Source organism: Vulpes lagopus, chromosome 1 (assembly GCF_018345385.1).
Source record: "Vulpes lagopus strain Blue_001 chromosome 1, ASM1834538v1, whole genome shotgun sequence".
In the NCBI taxonomy this organism is placed as follows: Eukaryota; Metazoa; Chordata; class Mammalia; order Carnivora; family Canidae; genus Vulpes; species Vulpes lagopus.
In genome coordinates, this window is record NC_054824.1 from 129,293,038 (window position 1) to 129,311,764 (window position 18,727).

Sequence of the window (18,727 nt, forward strand, 5' to 3'; positions counted from 1 at the left end):
AGAGAACTGGGCTCGATTTCTACCTCTGTAACTTACTAGATCTAAGTCCAAGTTAGTTATCTCACTGGGCCTCAGTTTCTTCATCTATACGATGGAACTGATAATAATACCTGCCTCATACAATTTTTGTGAACATCAACCAGAATGGCATGTGTGTTCATTTTCCAGCCTAGAGATTGGCAAATAGAAAGTCCTAGGTGTACAATAGCTCTTGTTATGTGAAAAGACAATGTGAGGGATGCCTGAGTGGTTCAGTGGTTGAGTGTCTGCCTTTGGCTCAGGGCATGATCCCAGGGTCCTGGGATCGAGTCCCACATTGGATTCCCTATGGGGAACCTGCTTCTCCCTCTGCCTGTGTCTCTGCCTCTCTCTCGGTGTCTCTCATGAATAAATAAAGTCTTTTTTAAAAAAAGAAAAAAACAATGTGAATGTACATGAAATAATTTGTAAAATGTGAAGGATGCAGACGTGTTGGTTTGATATATTAGTTTTGTAGAAATAGAGTGAAAAAATTATAGTTGGGGAATCACTATTTCTAAGAACAGACTTGGAAAATTCAAGCCTGTTTGATTTCAGTTAGTGCACTGAAGGCACACAAAATCTGAGGAAATAGTAAAGTCTTCTATCAATTTGTATGAGGGAAAATCATTCCCTAGTAATTAAAAAGCAAGCTTCTCTGGAATTCTGGCATACTGAAAGAACTAGATAGGCACATTCAGATAGCCTGCAAGCTTTTTTAGTAGTGTAAATTGTGACACTGAATTTTTAAAGAGAAAAATAAAGATGACAAAGTAAGTGACAGTATCCAAAAATGATCCTGCCTTACATTCTTAGATAATTTTCATATCACCATTTACCACTTACCCTAAATGAATAATTATAGAATAAGGGTGAACAGTATCACCCAAGAAGACAACTACCCTGTCATCTTCTAATTCACTGAACCCAATCTTTCCTGGGTACTTATGGTGTCATGTGGTACAAAATGCAGTATTTGCTTTGGAAGAGTTCAGCAATCCAACTCTGTAGCACATGAAAGAAAAGACACATATCTAGAAGAACCTGAGTAATTCCACAGGTGAGTGGAAATAGCCAGCAGACAGAGCACTAACTAAAACACACTCTCCTTGAGGAACTGTCATGATAACTCATACATAGTTACACACACTTTATAAACAATGCCACAGATGAATCAGTCAGAAAAAGCCTAAAGGTGAGGATGCAGAGCTTCTAATAACTCTAGAATGCTCATTTTTTTGTAGTTACAAAAACTAGAGATTATTTATGTAGAGCAATAGTTCTTAAGGTATGGTCCATAGAAACCTGGTGGTGCCTGAAATCTTTTCAGAGGGTGCATGAAGCCAAAACTATTCTAATAACAAATATGTTATTTGAACTTCTTACCATGTTGAAAATTGTACTGACATTGGAAAAGGCATGGTGGTAAAACTACCATTTTTAGGTAGTCTGAGGAAGAATCAAGGCAGCAGCACCAAATGAAACAAGCAGTCATTGTATTCTTAAATGCTATGCACTTTTGGTTTGGTTTATCGCCAGTTTCACTTAAGAATGTTTTTGACGAAGAAATAAGTTATTAATTTTATTACATCTTAATTTTGAATATATATATTTTAATGTTCTGTGTGACAAAATGGGAAGTTCTTGTGTATACCAAAGTATGTTGATTGTCTTAGGGAAAGCTTCTTGTGCAACTGTTTGAGTTGCAAGCTAAACTAACCTTTTTTTTTTTTTTTCATGAAACATGACTTGAAAGAATGAAAAAGTATTTTCGGACGTGAAATTCTCTTGACAATGAACAAAGTGAAACTGTCATTTCAAGAAAAACAATTGACAATACTTATTGCCAAGGATAAAATTTGAGCTTTCCAGTGAAAAACAGAATTTTGGAAAACTTATATTAACCATCATGAACTTGATTTAATCATTTATTTTATGAAATTGGTGGTACTACTATTAACAGATGATTTTAAAAAATATTGTGCAATGATATGTGTCGACATATAGAAGCTTTGCATAATTTGATGGAGCTGTATTTTCCAAATATTGATGCTTGATATACAAAATCATATATGGATAAAGGATTCATGAAAAATGGAAGATAAACCAATGGATTCAATGTAACAGAGCACAGAAAGTTCATTATTATAATTTCATATTCTACATTGCAACAGATCCAAAGGAAACTACCACTTGTCAAGTTTTGATGTGATATCAAAAAAGAATATAAAAAATTATCTGAAATGGCTACACAAATGCCATCCTTTTTCTTAACTATAGGTCTGTGTGAGTCTGGGTTTTCTTCATATGCTTCTCAAAGAGCAACATGTTATAACCAATTGAATACAGAAGCAGACATAAGAATCTAATTGTAATCTATTAAGCCAGGCATTGAAATGATTTGTAAAAATATTTTTAAAATGCCAGATGGCTCCCTAATCTTTGTTTGTTTTGGACAATATAGCTACTTTTCATAAACTTGTGATTTATTTTAACACAGGCTTGTCATTTTCAAATGAATTAATAAATACATATTTGAAATGTCTGCCTTTTCATTTCTAGTAAAGTAAATATCAATAGGTATGATCCATATAATTAAAATCTCTTTGGAGTACTAAATATTTCTTAGGAGTATAAAAGATTCTTGAAACAGAGGTTGTAAGAATCACTAGCATGGATTATAAAACAAACAAACAACAAAACTTTTGGTAAGGTTTTGATTTCTTAATCATACTCTCTTTGGAATATTTCAACAATCTTGGCCAAATGCCACATTTGAGCACGAAAGGACAAAGTTAAAATTGCTGTGTGGAATGTCATGGGGGATTCTTGTGGGGGATGGAGATTGTTAATGGACTTCCTGAAGAACCACAGGAAGTGACTCTCCCTTATAAGCAAGTCCCTCTGGTAAGCTCCCCAGGGCATTTATTCTCTGAAGGCCAAAATACTTCTAGCACTGGAGCATAAGGTACTTTGATTTTGTGATACCCCAGGATGTAAAAACATAATCTCAAGGGACGATTATAAAAAAAAAAATCTGTCCAAAAATTGTAATTTGCTTTAATTTTAAAGCCTTATAAATATTGAACTTATGATTGCTTTTTAGAGATATGTGTATGTATGTGTGTATATATGTATGTGTGTGTATCTGTGTGTATATGTGTGTGTGTGTGTGTGTGTGTGTGTGTGTACACGTGTAGTGTGGGTTTGTACTAAACCTGGTATCTAGTATTTACTAGCTGAGGAATATAAATGTTAAAACATTAAAAGGCATCCTATGGATATGGGGACAATGTTTGTGATGTGAACTAATATAACCATTATTGAAGCTCACCTGTTAAACTTTTCCTTCAATTCTAGTCACTTTATTCTTTTGTTTTTCCTCTTCCTTTCCAGCAAGGTTCTAGCTCAGTACCCTCATTGTAATTGACTCCCCCAGGCTCTGTCCATTTTTATTAAGCACCAAAATGTCAGCTAGTTAGCCAAAAGATGTTGCTGAACTCTGCACGGTGCATTGCACACACTCATATTTAAAGGTATACATGAGCAGAGGAGGCCTTCTGCCGAGCCAGGAGCAGGTCACAAGGATATGGGAAGCCTCCCCTCCCGTTATTCCCTGCATGCCAGAATTTCCACTTAGAACAAAATCCCATTAGTTTAAGACTGAAAACATGGGGAAATCCAAATACCTCCATTGTTGTACCTTACTGTGAAGAGAGAAATCCAGGATCTGTTCAGTAGGAAGAACTTCTCCTCTGGAAGGAGAGGCTGGCAGAGGCCTTCCTGTGGAAAAGGAGAGCTGAAGGGTGCAGGTAACAGAGATGCCAACATTAGTTTCCCCAGGAATCCACGTGGAAACATTAGTTTCCCCAGGAATCCACGTGGCATAGTGACAAGCCCATGAGGGTTGGTGCCAGCTAGACCTGAGTTTGAATCCCTGTTCCCCCACTCAATGACCAACCAGGTGACTTGAGGCTATCTACTTAATCTCATGGAGCATCAGCCTCCTGAAGTGGTAAATGAGGACAACCGTATCTACCTTACAGGGCTGAGTGAAGATTCACTGAGGGCAAGCCTGTTACATGCCTGGGACACAGTAGGTGTCCCATAAATGTCTATTTTCTGTTTTTGAAGTTTTCACACACATTTTGATATTCATTACCTTTTGATGGGCAAACGGACCCATTTTTTTCAGGGAACAACTCTACATATTTTAACTTCTACCCCATGTCCTAATGAGTTCACCTGGCTTAAAACTTTTCAGAGTGTCTCACACAGACCAGTATTAAAAGCTTTCTTTAAAAAAAAATGCAAAGAATAGGGTGTTCATTCTATTCTCTCAGTCTCCATGGTCAGTTGTGTCTTCCAGAAATTCCAAGAAGTTAGTGAGGCCCGACCTTCCTCTTTTTCTTCTTTTCTTTCTGTAAAGCACGCCAACAATCTTTAATCATGCTGTGATTTTTCTAAATGCCACCCAGGTTAGCTCCTGAAATAGTTTCAAAGAAAGATTTAACTCACAGACACACAAGTAGCTGATGTGCATTTTCCAGAAAGTACTCAGAAACATCTTTTTTTTGTAGTATATTTGTCAGTTTTCTCCCTTTATTTTCATATTCATTTCTACAGAGAAGCATTCATAACCTTTGTTATAAATTTTAATAATACCACAGATGCAGTTGCAGTTTTGCATCTGTATATATGCTTACTTCTTGTTGGGGTGATAGACATGCAAAACACTTTAAAGCATTTTTTTCCTTTTAAAAAGAAGAAAAGTGGATATGTAAAGTGGACAGAGTTGATCTATTAGCTGTTTCCCAGGCCACCTAGTTTTTAACTGATAAAAACTAATTTGTTCAGTAGAATTTACTGTTCAGAATGAGAAGCTTTGGAAAGGGAGATTAGTATAGAGAAAATGGGCTAAAAGGGGTTAGAACCGAGTGTTCTCTGTATTAATAGAGAACATGCTGTTTACCTGTCTTATATAGGCTGGAAATTAGCCATCCAATCACTCTGAATATGAGAACAGTGAAGAAGAGTCTGGGACAAATGCAAAGGGACATAGCCAAGACACAAATATCCAACAACTAACAGCCCAAAAGTCTGGAGGGAAGGATCTCATCAGAGATATGAGTAGACCTTGGAGAAGCAAAGCTCACATCAAATGCTTTGTTTGAGGCAAACATTTCTCTGACCTACCTACTTTGGCTTGGCAATGACAATCCTTGAAGTGACCATGAAGGAACACAAGACCATAGGTCAAAGGCACAATCTTGGAATGAGTAAAATGGTAAACTGAACTTCAAAAAAAAATGTAGTAATGTCAGAGATGGACAGGAGGCAAAAAAATGGCAAAGCACCATTTAAAGGAGCTACTTTTAAATGGTGTTCTTCCTCTTGATGGCACACAAAGCAGGATCCTCTTACTTGATGAAGTGTTACTACCAACAGGAAACTAGTGTTGACACCCAGGGATAGCTTGTCCGTTTCATGTTACTTACCTCTCCTGTACTGAGCAATGATCAGATGAAAAGGTTGGAGCTCCTTTTTTGGAGTGAACTGAAGCGTGTGATGTGTGATAAGCCAAAACCATCAGTGGCATTCGGTGATGAGGGCACAATCAACAGGACCTGGTGCCCGATGTGGTCTGCCTTCTTGCATTTCCTTCCACCTTACATTTCTGTTTTAGAGATTTGCTTTCATTCTTTTTAAATCTCCAGTGCATGCAGTGGAAATCCTCCTTAAGCATTCCTCTCTCTATTTTGTTTTTTGATTTTTGTTTTTTGTTTTCCCCCGATAGATCGCATGCTTCCTTCACCCTGTGAGAAATCGCCCTGGCAGCTTTCTTAAAGCGTAGTGGGAATGTCTTGTGCTATTTGTCGAACTTTATACAAGGGTTCTCCTTCATCATGCCCAATGTGCCATTTGCAAAATCCACGGCCAATAGCCGTTCGTCACTCTGCATCGCCGTAGCACTGCGCCACTTTATTTCTTCTCTTCCAGGCAAGTGAAAATGATGATCTGACTGAGATCGCAATCACTGCTTGATCAGTACCTGGCCTCCTGCAAAGGTCCGTGCAAGCACACAGGCTTTTTGTAAGGTGCCACTGAGCAGAGAGCAGATGGAGCGCCCCCCGCCCCCTCACCTGGTGGCCCCTGAAAAACTTCATAACTTGGTATTGTTCAAGGAGTTAGTCAAGCGAGGAGAGTGGAATTGTACCTGTTGTTCCTCAAGGTAGAGGATCTGCTAAGCTGCTGCAGAGACTGTCAGGCATTCATAGCTCTTTCTACGTATAAAGAGCTCATGGTTAGGTGAATACAAACCTTGAGTGAGAGCTCTGTAACTTCCTGTGTTTGTCTGAAATCATGCACAAAATAAGCCAGGTTGCAAAACAGAGCTCAACCAATGTATTCCCTCTTTTACAGTTGCATTCTTTTAATGCTATTTTAACCCCCTCCCCACCGGGGAAAGATGTCCTGGAACCAGATCACAAACACACAGAGCTGAAAACTTGAAAGTAAACTTTCACAAATGCCAGAGTTTCAGAAATGATCACGTAAAGGTTTTCTTTTTCTCTACCCCCCCCCCTTTTTTTTTGTTAAAACATTGGTTGTAATTTCTACTAGGTGTCACAACCCAGTGAACCATTAAAAGTGAACCGGCTCACTGAACCGAACTGAACTGAACAGATGGAATTCCACCCTTGCCGTGCTTGAAAGACTCCGTGAACAATACAAAGTCTTCTTTTAAGTCCCCTCCTTGCAGTTGCTTACCTCACTAATGCAAACACGTGGGGGGCTCTCAGGCTAGAACTTGGCCCCCCAGCTCTTTGTTCGGTTGTGTGGTGCTGTTGTTCAAGCAGAAGGGAAGGCACTTCATTTGAAATCCTCAGCACCCCCCGCCCCCATTTTCTAAGTCCTGGGGTTATTTTCCATTTGCTCCCAAAAGTATGTTGGTCGTAGGATGTTTTGTTCTCCTTCCATTTTGCCCTGACTTATAACTTGGTCTAATCTGTCCAGATTTACTCCAAAATATTTCTTGAAATCTCTTTTTTTTTTTCTAACTAGGCCTGAGCAACACAGACTACTGTTATTCTTTTTATCTGTCTTCAGTTTATTATTTCAGTTTTCTTTCTTTTCAGAAAATGCAGATGAATGCCGGACCACAACATAAACAATTTCAGGCCTTTCTTGATTCCTAAAATCCTCACGAGGTAGGGAAAGTGAACTGATAAACAGAGTTATAGACATGTATTATTTACTTGTGTATATTGAGGTGCTAAAGATAGTCTTAGAGGGCCAGGAGATCCAAGGGCTGTTTGTGGTTAATTCACTAAGTATTGCTCAATCAATCAATTAATTATATATTTATGAGGGCTAACTAGGCCCAGGCATTACACTGAATACTGTGTGAGATCTAAAATGGAATGGAATTCAGGTCTCTGCTTATCAAATAGACTGTAATTTAGAAGAGATAAGTTTGGCAGAAACAATTATGCATTTGAGAATTCACACCATTCAAGCGGTTTCTTGATTTCTGTATTCCCTCCTGCTCTCCTTCCTCTTTTGACTCATGACTGGAGCCATAGTCTGTTGACGTGTGGTCAGCACATCAATATCTTCAGTTTTGGGGTTAGTTATGCTTACTTTCAAGGCTTATGTTTTGTAAAGCTTCAAACTGATTCTGCTTCTTTGAAAATCAGGCTATTTCTTCAAAGCATGTTCTAACAGGGTTTGAGACAATGGACCAGAGGGAAGGCCAGAGGTCCAGGACTAGCAGTTTGGTTAGGCACAAAAGGTACTGGCAGGTGGATCATTGATTAATTCCAGAGAGGTCAGCTGAGGGAGAGATTAGTAAGTAAGGGGACCAGAATCCAGGGAGACCAGCATTAGAGATGAGATACTGAGGTTAGGATTCCGGAACACTCAAGGTCAGGGGGTGAAAAAGAAGTTTTTGGCAACATGCGGTCATGAGTCCAGGTCAAAACTCCTCAACAACAAGAGATCAAGAGCTGTATAAAAGGTCTGAATACGAGGCATAGGATGTAAACAAAAAGCATGAATTTGATACTGAGTGACCCCGCGGTTCTCAGCACTTCGATGTGGCTCTTGAACTCCAGCTGGAGCTGATTTCAGGGGAGGCATGTCTGTCAAAGTCCACAGCAGACAGTTTTTTGATTAGGTGAAGGGCAGGACAAAGAATTAAGCGTTTTGTGAGAGCATGAAAATATAATATTTGGAAGCTGCCTGTGAACTTGTGGATTTCTGAGTTTACATATTCCATACAGAACAAATCTGCCATTTAATTTTTAGGCAATAAAACACAGCACTGAAGTTCAGTCTAACATTGTAGATATGAGTTCAAGTCCATGTCACACTACTTATTAGCTATCTGAACTTGCATAAGGTACTTAACCTCTCAAAGACAGGGTTTCTTCAAGTGTAAAATGAAAATGACACCTATCTAAGAGTGCAAAAATATCCTAATGTAAAAATAATAGAAAATTATTAGTTGTAGACATTATTATTATCATAGTCCTCATTATTATAAACCTGAATTTTTTTATTCAGGGATTTTATCCCTTTCCCTTTCAGAATCCAAGTGTTACATTCTAGAAAATTAATAGTTTGGCTATTCTCATTGATTTTTTTTTTTAACCCAGTGACTCAATCTTCTTTCAAAAAGTCTTTATTTTTTTTATTAGTCTTGATAAGCAGCAATAACATAAGCTTATGAGGAAATATAGTGTAACACTCCACCCACACACGCCTCCCCGCTCCCACCAATGTTTTCAAGCTTCTATCCAGGGGAGCCCATCTAGTAGCATGGATTGAAAAACCAGGGGGCCTGAAAGCCTAAGAAGAGCAAATGTAAATCCTTCTCTATCTTGTTCTCACAAGGCAAACATTTTATATGGTCACCACCCAAAACCACACAAAAATGAGTTCCTCTGTGATTCTTTGGAAATCTAGTTAATAAGGTTTTCTTTTGTGTGTGGTCAGTACTTAAACCAAATGGATACTGGAATAGTTCAGAATGTGTTTTAATTTAAATCCTGTTTTAACTACTCCCTGTGAATTGCTATGGGGGGCGGGGTGGGGTGGAAACAGCTATAAATGGTAGACTCCTGAGGCAGAAACTGATGGATGCCTTTACCAAGGAAAAAATCAGTTTCCTTCCTTTCTTCACATTGAGCTTCCATAACACTTTGTTTAAAATATTAAAATAACATCAAATAAAGAGCAAGACCCTTGCTTTCTAAGCTAGATCCTGGCCTGTATTACCATTGGCTCTTGAGAAATGTTTTTGAATGGAATATTCTCTTTTTTCATGATGCCTGCTTGCATTCCCATTCTTCCCATTTTGCTACTTACTCCCTCCCATTACCTTATCTTCCATAGTCTTATTCACATCCATTTCTGAATCTTAACTTGTTTGTGTTGCCTACATGTTGGTGTCACAAAGAGTGTGGGATACTTTTGGATGCTGGAAGCAAGGAGGCTGCTGTCCTAAAAGCTACCATCAGTCCGTGGCTTGTTTCACAATAAAAATTCACTCATTCATAGATTACGGGTATCTCGGAATTTTATGCTTTCACTTGGGGAACAAACTAGTCACTTGAACTTTCTCTCAGTGCTTGATAAGAAGTTGGCAATATCTTTGCAGTTGTGGATTCTCCCCACCCCGAGGGCTTTGGGCAGGAGGGAGAATAGTTCTATGTCCACATATAGATTCTGTGAGGCCATCAAAAAGCCTGAGAGTGGATGGACGGACAGTTGGGAAGGAGGGAGCCAACTGCGTTATGCTCAAGCCATACTCGACTACTCATAGTTCCTTGCCTCATACAGCTTACAGATTTCCAGGGTCTTAGCCTCACGCTCCTGCCTCTGGAATGCCTATCTCCAATCCCTCATTTGGTTTCTTCCAGTTTATATGTTGTCTCCTTTGCAACACTTCCTCACACACTCTTTTGTTCCAGCCCCAAACAAGTGTCCCTGCACATTTTTCTCTACTTCCATAGCAATTATTTATGAATCTCTCTCCTCCATTCATCCGTGACCTTCTTCACAAGAGGTTCCATTTAATCTTATTCATCTTTGGAAGGCAGAGTAAGTGAGTGGTTAAGAATATGGACTCGAGTTAGAAGGTTTGGGTCAAGCTTTTGTTTCCTGCCCCTGCTAGCTGTGGGATCTTAGGAAAAGATGTTTGACCACTCTGAGCCTTAGTTTCACCATCTGGAAAATGGCTGTTTGTTACCCCAGAGGGTTGGCTTTGACTAACAGAAGAACCCACAGAAAGCAGTTAGCATGAAATAAGCCCTCAATAACTATGAGCTCTGATTGATCACATTGTTTAGCTTTAGTGCCTAACACTGTCTGCCTCATAGCAGGGCCTCAGTACCTGTTTTGTTTTACTTAGCTCATGTCATCATTAAACCCTGTGGTAAAAAAAAAAAAAAAAAAAAAATATATATATATATATATATATATATATAGCTTCAAGATTCAGCTTAATCATTTCTTTCCCTACAGGGTAAGGAGTCAGGATAGAGTCTTTCCTTGAAAGACGGTAGAAATAAAACAGAAACTAAACCACTAAAACCTGAGTTCATATTTAACATTGTGAAGAATATTGCCAAGATAAAAGTTTGGGGAGTGACAGATTCTTAGTTCCAACTTTTGGATTGCTTCTCATTTACTATGTGAATATAGAAATATCTTCAGATTTTTCTTTTTTTGCAGCTCAGTTTCAAAATCCACAAAACAGATATTGTAGTGCTAGCTTGCCTTCCCCAGATGTAAAGAAAACAGAGCACAACGATACTCAACCAATTTTATTACAAGCCCCCTCCTGCTCTTACAGCAGGGAAACTGAGATACAAGTCTGGGGACTTGATCAAGGTCGCAGTCAGTGGCAGAGCCAAATTAAAATTCATGTTCCCAGAGTCCTTTCCGTGCCATTGCTTCACCTACTGACCCATGGTGCTCTACCAAGAAGTACTTCTGATTAAGTGAACTTTCAGGTTTCAATAACACAAAACCTTGGCAAGGACTTTAGGTAACAACCTCCTATCATATACTCCAGTCACTTTTTGGCAAGAACCAGCTGTCTCCTATATATGTTGACTTAATTGCCTTCTACAGGCTGACAGTGACGAAAGGGGTGCACTTACAATGTTGAACCAAGAGTACAAGAGTTTAATAAAGTCTCTATTTGAAAACTAAAAAGGAGCAAATAAAAATGGGAACAGATGCCTTCCTTGCAGACAGTATAGTCCATTAGCAGGGACCATGCCTTTTTGGGTTTACTATTGTGCTTTCAGAGCCAAGCACAGTGCCTATATATTATGCTTTTTCAATTAATATTGAATGAATGAATGAATGAATGAGTCCGTGGAAGCTGCAGAGTTTCAAGTGTCATTGAATAGCCTCCCATTCTTAGGTGCGATCTTCTCCGAAGACGAAAATGCTGGATATTTTCCTTTACTTCATGTTTAAAAAAATGTTTTGAGAAAGATTGCACCTATAGGATAGATACTGCATGCCAAAGTGAGATGCTGGATCAAAATGCACATATTTTAAAGCAAAAGGTTAAGAGCTGGTTTCACAAATTTGGAGTTTGACACTAGGGGAACACTGACCCAAATGGAGGGTGTAAAAAGGTTGAGAAAGGCAAGGGGAAAGCATTTGAGGACCATTTCACAGGGAAAGGTGCAGTGAGACCGTCCTTTTTCCCTAAGGGAGGAGGGCTGGAGACACACCTGCTCTCTGTCACACGGAAGGGAGAACTTCACCAATTGTTCAGAGAGCTTCTTATTCCTCCTCTGGGTTTGAGCCCAGGGTAAACGGAGTCCTGACTGCAGCCCAGGAAATTGAAGAGCAGAGGAGATGTATTGGAGAGCTGGTTTGACAGCTACACAGAGGTGAGTCACTGCTGCATCCGGAGAGTAACTACTCTCTTCTTGCGGGTTCAGAGAGGCAAAACCCCAGGTACCAGCGAGGGAGCTGATATAGGAATGGCCTCAAGCTATTTTCTGTCCTGGCAGAGAAGCTGGCCTAGAAGAGGCAATGGGACTCCAGCAGAGAAAAATCTCCATAGAATGGGCTCTCTAAGAACCAGAGGCTGAGGGGGCAGACAGGGCAGTGAAAGGAGGAGCACAAGCTAGAGATACAGCTGGAGAGGGCTGGGCCTCTGAATTTAGCTACTAAAACCTCTGCGAGAGAAAGAGTCAGCACACAAAAAAATCTTCCCTGCCCATGTAGCAGAAAGTCAGCTTAGAACAATAGCAATTTGTATGAAAAAAATTCCCGGTCTGTCTTTCTGCTTCTAGATAGCTCCCTGGGTTTCAAACCAGGAGGGGTTAAAGATCATAGCGAATGAGTAGGGTAGAAAAAGTAGAAGAGTTAGGACAGAGAAGATGAGTGTCCTGCCTCCCAGGTGGCAGGCAGTTTTCCTGAAACTGGCCTAGCTGGTGGAGAGGAAAGGTTTTAACTCTAAGCCAAGTTCAACATTTTAATAATTGCTGGCAATGGGCATATGACTATTGATTAGGCAGTTTTGAGCCAGTAAACAATAACACAAAACCTGTTGAAAGGGTTTTTTAATGGCAGGAGCAAACCTTCCCTACTGAGTACATTTTAAAGGAGGAGGAGACACCAAAATAAAGTTACATTTTGAGTGTATCTCATGAACTGAGCTTGGCCAAAGTAGAAGATAGATGTCTCTTGATGTCATAGTGCACATTCTTTTGTAAACTTGGACAGAACTCTCATATTAAAAATGCACAATTTTGGTCACTTTTGAGAACAACTTCTGTGTGGCATCTTTGTGTACTCAAGGGTGCACTGCCTCCATTTAGGGGGTACAGATCTGAGGAGACCATGGGTCGGTCACCAACTTTGTTCCTTGGAAGCCAGATTAGTATGAACATGTCAGTATGGCTAGAAGAAAGGACTTGAAAGAGACTTAAAATTATTTGGTTTTACCCATCTGATATCTGCATTGACTCCGTTATACACTGAAGAAAAAAAGGTCGATTCTCTGCTCACCTGCCATCCTTAGTTCATATTTTAGAGCTACCCTAATCTGGGCCAGTGTTTACCAGCTGGTGAAATGCACTTCCTACAATGTGGTTCATCTACCTGTCTTACCTCTCAAGATCTCTCAAAGCCATTTCTACTCTTACATCTTTCCCAGTAGCCTATCAGACTTAAAAGAGTTGGCCTTGGAAATGCGGATACAACTATCTTGGTGGAAGAAAGAAGAAAATGAGAGAGGAGAGCTAATGACTGGTACATTGTTGCCATGGAAATGAAGGGGCATGGAGAGAGTGGAGGTGATGTTTACTGAGCAACTATCCAATGCCACATACCACCAGAGTGCTTTCACATGACTAATCGAACTTTCCGTGAACAATAGCTCTTCTAAAATTAGTGTTCCTACACCCTTTGTGTAGAAGAGGAAATGAGAGAAGGGACTTGCCTGGCATCATGAATTCAGGCCAGTCAGTTTCCAAAATCCCTGATCTTTCTGCAATTCCATACAGCTTCCTTTGAAACTATGTTTTAAATACATTTTGAAGCTTGCTTGTGACTTCTCTTATTCTTTTTAATCTCCAGAATCTAATCCCATATCAAAGCTGATAGTATTTTTAAATAAGGAAATTGTTTTTGATTTCCATTACTACATTTTTATGAGACTACATTGACTTCTGTTATTAGAATTGAATTTCAGGATAGCAAATGTCATACATTCTTAGCACTGTATACCTTTCCATTATAGTGCACAACAGTTGATTCCAATCAACTTTTTTTAAACTCATTCCACATTTTCCAATATTTTTATACTTCTATTACCATTCACAAATATTCTCAGAAGTGTGTTCCAATCTGGTGATATTATAACTTTCCCCTAGGGGTTTATTAGCTTCCATGTTACAGTATTCATTTCACCTACTTTCATTTCCTTGGACTAAATCCAGAATAGCCCCTGGTCCTGTTGATTACTTCACAAGCTGTGTGAGGGAACATTTTTTGTAATGCACTCAGAGACAAGCATCCATCTGACTCCATTCCTGTGATCTATCAGTCATTGTCAGGGTATTGAAATTGCATCACGTTGACTACTTTTATTTTTCTAATGCCTTCACCTTTTTTTTTTTTTCTGTTCATTGCCTAGCTTTCTGTTATTGAAAAACATAACTCTTCACATTAATATTTATTTTTATGAATTTGATTCTCTTTCAGAAAAGTGGTCTATGTGGCTTCGCTTTTTTTTTTTTTTTAAGCCAAGTAGATAAGGAGTTCCAATTTGAGCTCATGTTGCATTTACCAAGATTTTGACCTGCCTCTGGAGATAGAGCTCCTAGGAGTCAGGCTATTGCCCTCTAGGATCAAGTGACTTCTTTAGGAGGTTCAAAGGAAAAAGGTAAACTTCAAGTTGGAGGGGAGATTCTAAGTACAGCATGGTACTTGTCAAGTGGAAGGTCCAGGAAGCTAATTGAGTCCTTAGGCTGAGGCACGTGAAAGAAACAAGCCAAGTAAAAATAAAATGAGCAATTTCTCTACCTTTGAAGGATAATAAGAGCACAAGGTATAAGTGGCATTGGTATCAGTGGCTAGGTATGGATGGCTTTATGCTGTCCTGGAAGTAGCAGTGCTGGAGACAGTAGTACAGGTGGGGGTTGGCAGTGGTAGCACTGATAATGGCATGTCCATGGTGTGTTTCTGGAGCCCTTGAAATCGGATATTGGAAGCATTTCTGTATACATAGGCATCGATGATGACAGAGTTTCTGATGGGCAGCAGTGAACACTGTGGAGATGATGCCATTATAAGCCTTTGAGAAAGGGACGGGACTGGGCATCCTGTTAGCCCAATAGAACATTACTCAGTGACTTCCAGAATCATTTGAGGAGGTAGGTTCGAGTTCCCTCAAAGTAGGTTTGTGATAAAGTCAGAGAAATACCATTTTGTAGCTTTGGGGACCATTTTCTTAGCTCCAGGCTGACATGGCCCAAGGAAACATAAGAAGTAATCAGGAAAAGAAGGACCTGAACTACAGCTGACACAGTGTGCCCTGTGCTGTCTCATTCCCCACAACACTGCCACGGATACTACTACTGCCCCCATTTTGCAGATGATGGAATTGAGGTGCCGAGAAACTGAGTAATGTGCCCAAGGTGTCATGACTCCTAAATGCTGAAGAAACTCCAGAAGACTAGTCCTAGAGGACATGCTGTGAGTCATCTTCTAACACTGTGCAACCTCATTACTTTAGCCTCAAGATTTAAGTAAAATCTTAAAGATGAGCTTTGGAAGAAATTTTTTGAAGCTGGTAAAATTCCGTTAAGAAAAACCACTGACTACATTAGCTCAAGATTGGAAAAGGAATATTAAACTTACTTAAAAAAGAAATATTGCTTTTAATAACTAAAATATCTTTATGATAAAATAAAACTCCTCTTCTAGATTTTCCCAATTCCCTATTTCAATTATCTTGCATTTATTCTTTCATTTCTCTTACATTTTTCTTTCCATTACAGTTGCCATCACCCTAGACCAGACTGTCATCATGCCTGGACAATTACGATGGTGCCCCAAGGAGATGCCCTGACTCTTGTCTGTCATTTAATATATTGCATTAGACAAATGTTACTAAAAAAGCAATCACTTGTAACCTGTTCAAAACATTTATTGGCTCTAAATATCTATAAAATACATCCTGTACTCTTTAGCCTGGAGTACAAGGCTATTCATGTATACATACATTCATATGTCTTCCCCATATGTGTCCTTATCTGCAAATATTCCCCCCCACAAACACTTTACTCTCCCCACACTCACGGCTCCTAAACATACGTTTCTCCTGCTTTCATGACAGCAAATGGCACTAGTTCTCCAAGACCTTGTTCAAGTCTCACATCTTTAATAAAATTCCTTAGTTTCCTGGCCGTACATGATATCTTTGTGTGAATTATAAAAAGGCCCATCCTATCTGGTCTGAAGTAAGCTGTATCTGGAAAGAGGGCTTCAGTGGAAGTAGGGTTGAATTTCAACTACCCCACTCCCACCCCACCAGGGTTTTTTGTGCAGGACACGTATGTTCTTCAGCCAGTGGCAGCCCTGGTCACTGCAACCCCAGGAAGCACTCACACTACATCTAATTCCTAGTGCAATGATTGCCTCTATAATTCATTAGGCAATTAATCATGTATTGCTCGGTGACATCCCTTCAATTTGATTTTTAAAAATTTTTATCAATATTTTTCATTTTTAATGTATTACTGTCTTAACGTCTTGGAATGTTCCCTCTGGAGGACACGGGTAACATATTATACTTCTTTGTAGGTCTCAGAATGCACAACACAGTATTTTGCATTTTAGGAACTCAAACAAGATGTTCGTTGATTTTATTTGAATTGTTTTTAGCAAATAAACATAACTAATTACAAATGAAGCATGAATTTGTTGGAATTAATGATCAACAATTGACTGTCCATTGTTAGCTAGAAAAGATAACGTTTCCACCAACACACACACACACATAGACAGACTCATACACACACGCACACACACATGCACAATTTTAGTGTGATTATGCTTTACCATTACTATTATTATTATTATTAATAATCTTTCAGATTTTGGTATATTGTACTATCCACAACTACAAGTGGAGAGAATTTTCTTGCACTTTGATTTACATTGAATGCTATATAGCCCTTCATTAAAGCTGGGCTTTAAATGGGCTTTTCTCAATGTAATTATTTAGCCAACAACTATTTATAAACACAAAGTACTTCAAGGGAAACAATGAAAACATTTCAGTCTCTGCCTGGACTGAGATTTAATTCAGAGTAGGAGAAGACATTCATTGCAAGACAGATGGAAATTCCATAGAAGCACTACAGGAAACGTGAATTAGGTGTTTGGAGGAGCCAAGAATCTTGAGCATTTACATTTGAGGGGGAACTTGCAACAGGGCAGATAGATTACGTGGTCATGTTGGTGTGAAGAGTACTCCAGGTAGAGGCAAAGCCTGGACAAAGATAAATTGAGTAACCAACCTTGAAATCAAAAAAATGTTTTCTTTGTGCAAATTATCATTGTCTAGCACCTTCCCAATGCCACATCCGCCTACCTCCCGAACACTGTGGATCTAATGTGTGAGGTCTGCCTGGGGTGGATTATCACAGCATCACCTGTTTTGGTCCTTAGCAATGACACCTGTATGGTTAGAAGCATCCCGTGCCAGCATATGTTCTCTAATTCTCATTATGGCCTAGAAGGACAGACAACCTTTAGATAGAAAGGAATGGCTATAGCATTGACACTCAAGTTTCTCTTAAGGGTTTCTTGTCTTTCCTTTTAGGGTTTTCTCACTTGAACCAAATTTTTCATCACCTTAGTCAGACTTGGGAATATTCTGCAATATTATTGGAGGGAAAAAGCCCTCCAACAATCCTTTTGTATTTTCCATTCACCTTAGCACAGTCAAGAAAGATTGGAATTTTCTATGGGAATGTTATTTCAGAAACATGTGAGTGGCATTTCTGCCTCTGGTTATGAAAGACTACTTGTGATAAAATAATTCTTTTTCCGAGTACAAGCAGGGAAGCTGGAAGAAGCTTCAGAAATCTTTGGTTAGAGGCAGTATCCCTTTGTTTGGAGGTTTGGAGTTAATGTTAGCATTAGGGCTAGCTACTAAGACTATGAATACTTGAGGGGCCATGAATTCATGGTTATTCCAATGCCATGTTTCCCCTCAACACGTGTGTTGATCCATAGGTGGGTAGGCTTGAGAGCTGAGGAACTGACCGAGTTTTTGGAAGTTTTACAATGTGAGGAGATAGAAATTGGAATTTAGGGCTATATGGGTAGCCATAATTTCAGGAGTCAAAGTCCTATAAGTTTGCTAATCTACAAACATCAACTAAGAGGCTGAAAATGCAAAAAGAAGCCAGCAGCTAACAGGAAGGGAAATTCAGTAAACTTTCATCAGTCCTGTGGTCCTGGGGAAACAAGTTAAAATTCAGGGCCCATCAGGAAAGCGGGACCCAGGAAACATGTCTGCTTTTCAGTTGAGAACCTGAAGTCTATACTCGATTAGTAGAGGTGGACAAAAATTAGCTGTCACAAAAATGGAAATTCAGCTCCAAGTCAGTCCTGTCCAACCTTGGGTTCATGTAAATGGCCCCTATTCTTACTGCTTCCCAGAAGCAAAAACAAATACTCTCCTCAGGAGGACAACATCATTCAGAACTCTAAACTATCATGCACCATGTCTGGTATTCAACAACCACAACAAATTACCAGGAATTAATTACCAACAAATTAATTTGGAACAAATTACCAAAGGTACCAGGAGAAAGCACCAAGTTGTAGACAGTCAAGAGAAAACAACAAGCAAAGTGGAGACTGATGGGCGAGTTGGTTAATGGAAACACAGGACACGGACTTTAAAATAACTGTGCTTATCACACTGTGCCAATGTTAACCACAAAGAACAAAAAGCTGGAATGGCTCTACTCATGAGACAAAATGGACTTTATGATAAAAGCACAAGGGAGACTTCATGCTCAGAGGTCAATTCATCAGGAAGAAATAAGAGTTGCAAGTCTGTATGCACCAGATAGCAGGGCCTCAAACTATGTTAAGTCCATTGGACAGAACTAAATAGAGAAACGGATGTGTTCATAATCATAGCAAT

At 39.3% G+C, this 18,727-nt stretch overlaps 1 protein-coding gene across 1 annotated transcript in view; it reads right to left on the bottom strand.

Annotated features, from left to right (window-relative positions):
* KLHL14 (kelch like family member 14) overlaps positions 1 to 3,940 on the bottom strand; it is a 123,198-nt gene extending 119,258 nt beyond the window's left edge. Inside the window, exon 1 of the mRNA XM_041758605.1 lies at positions 3,722 to 3,940. Coding sequence (XP_041614539.1) covers positions 3,722 to 3,906 — 185 coding nt within the window. The 5' untranslated portion in view covers positions 3,907 to 3,940. The remainder of the gene's footprint in view (positions 1 to 3,721) is intronic.
* Between the last annotated feature and the right edge of the window lie 14,787 nt (positions 3,941 to 18,727).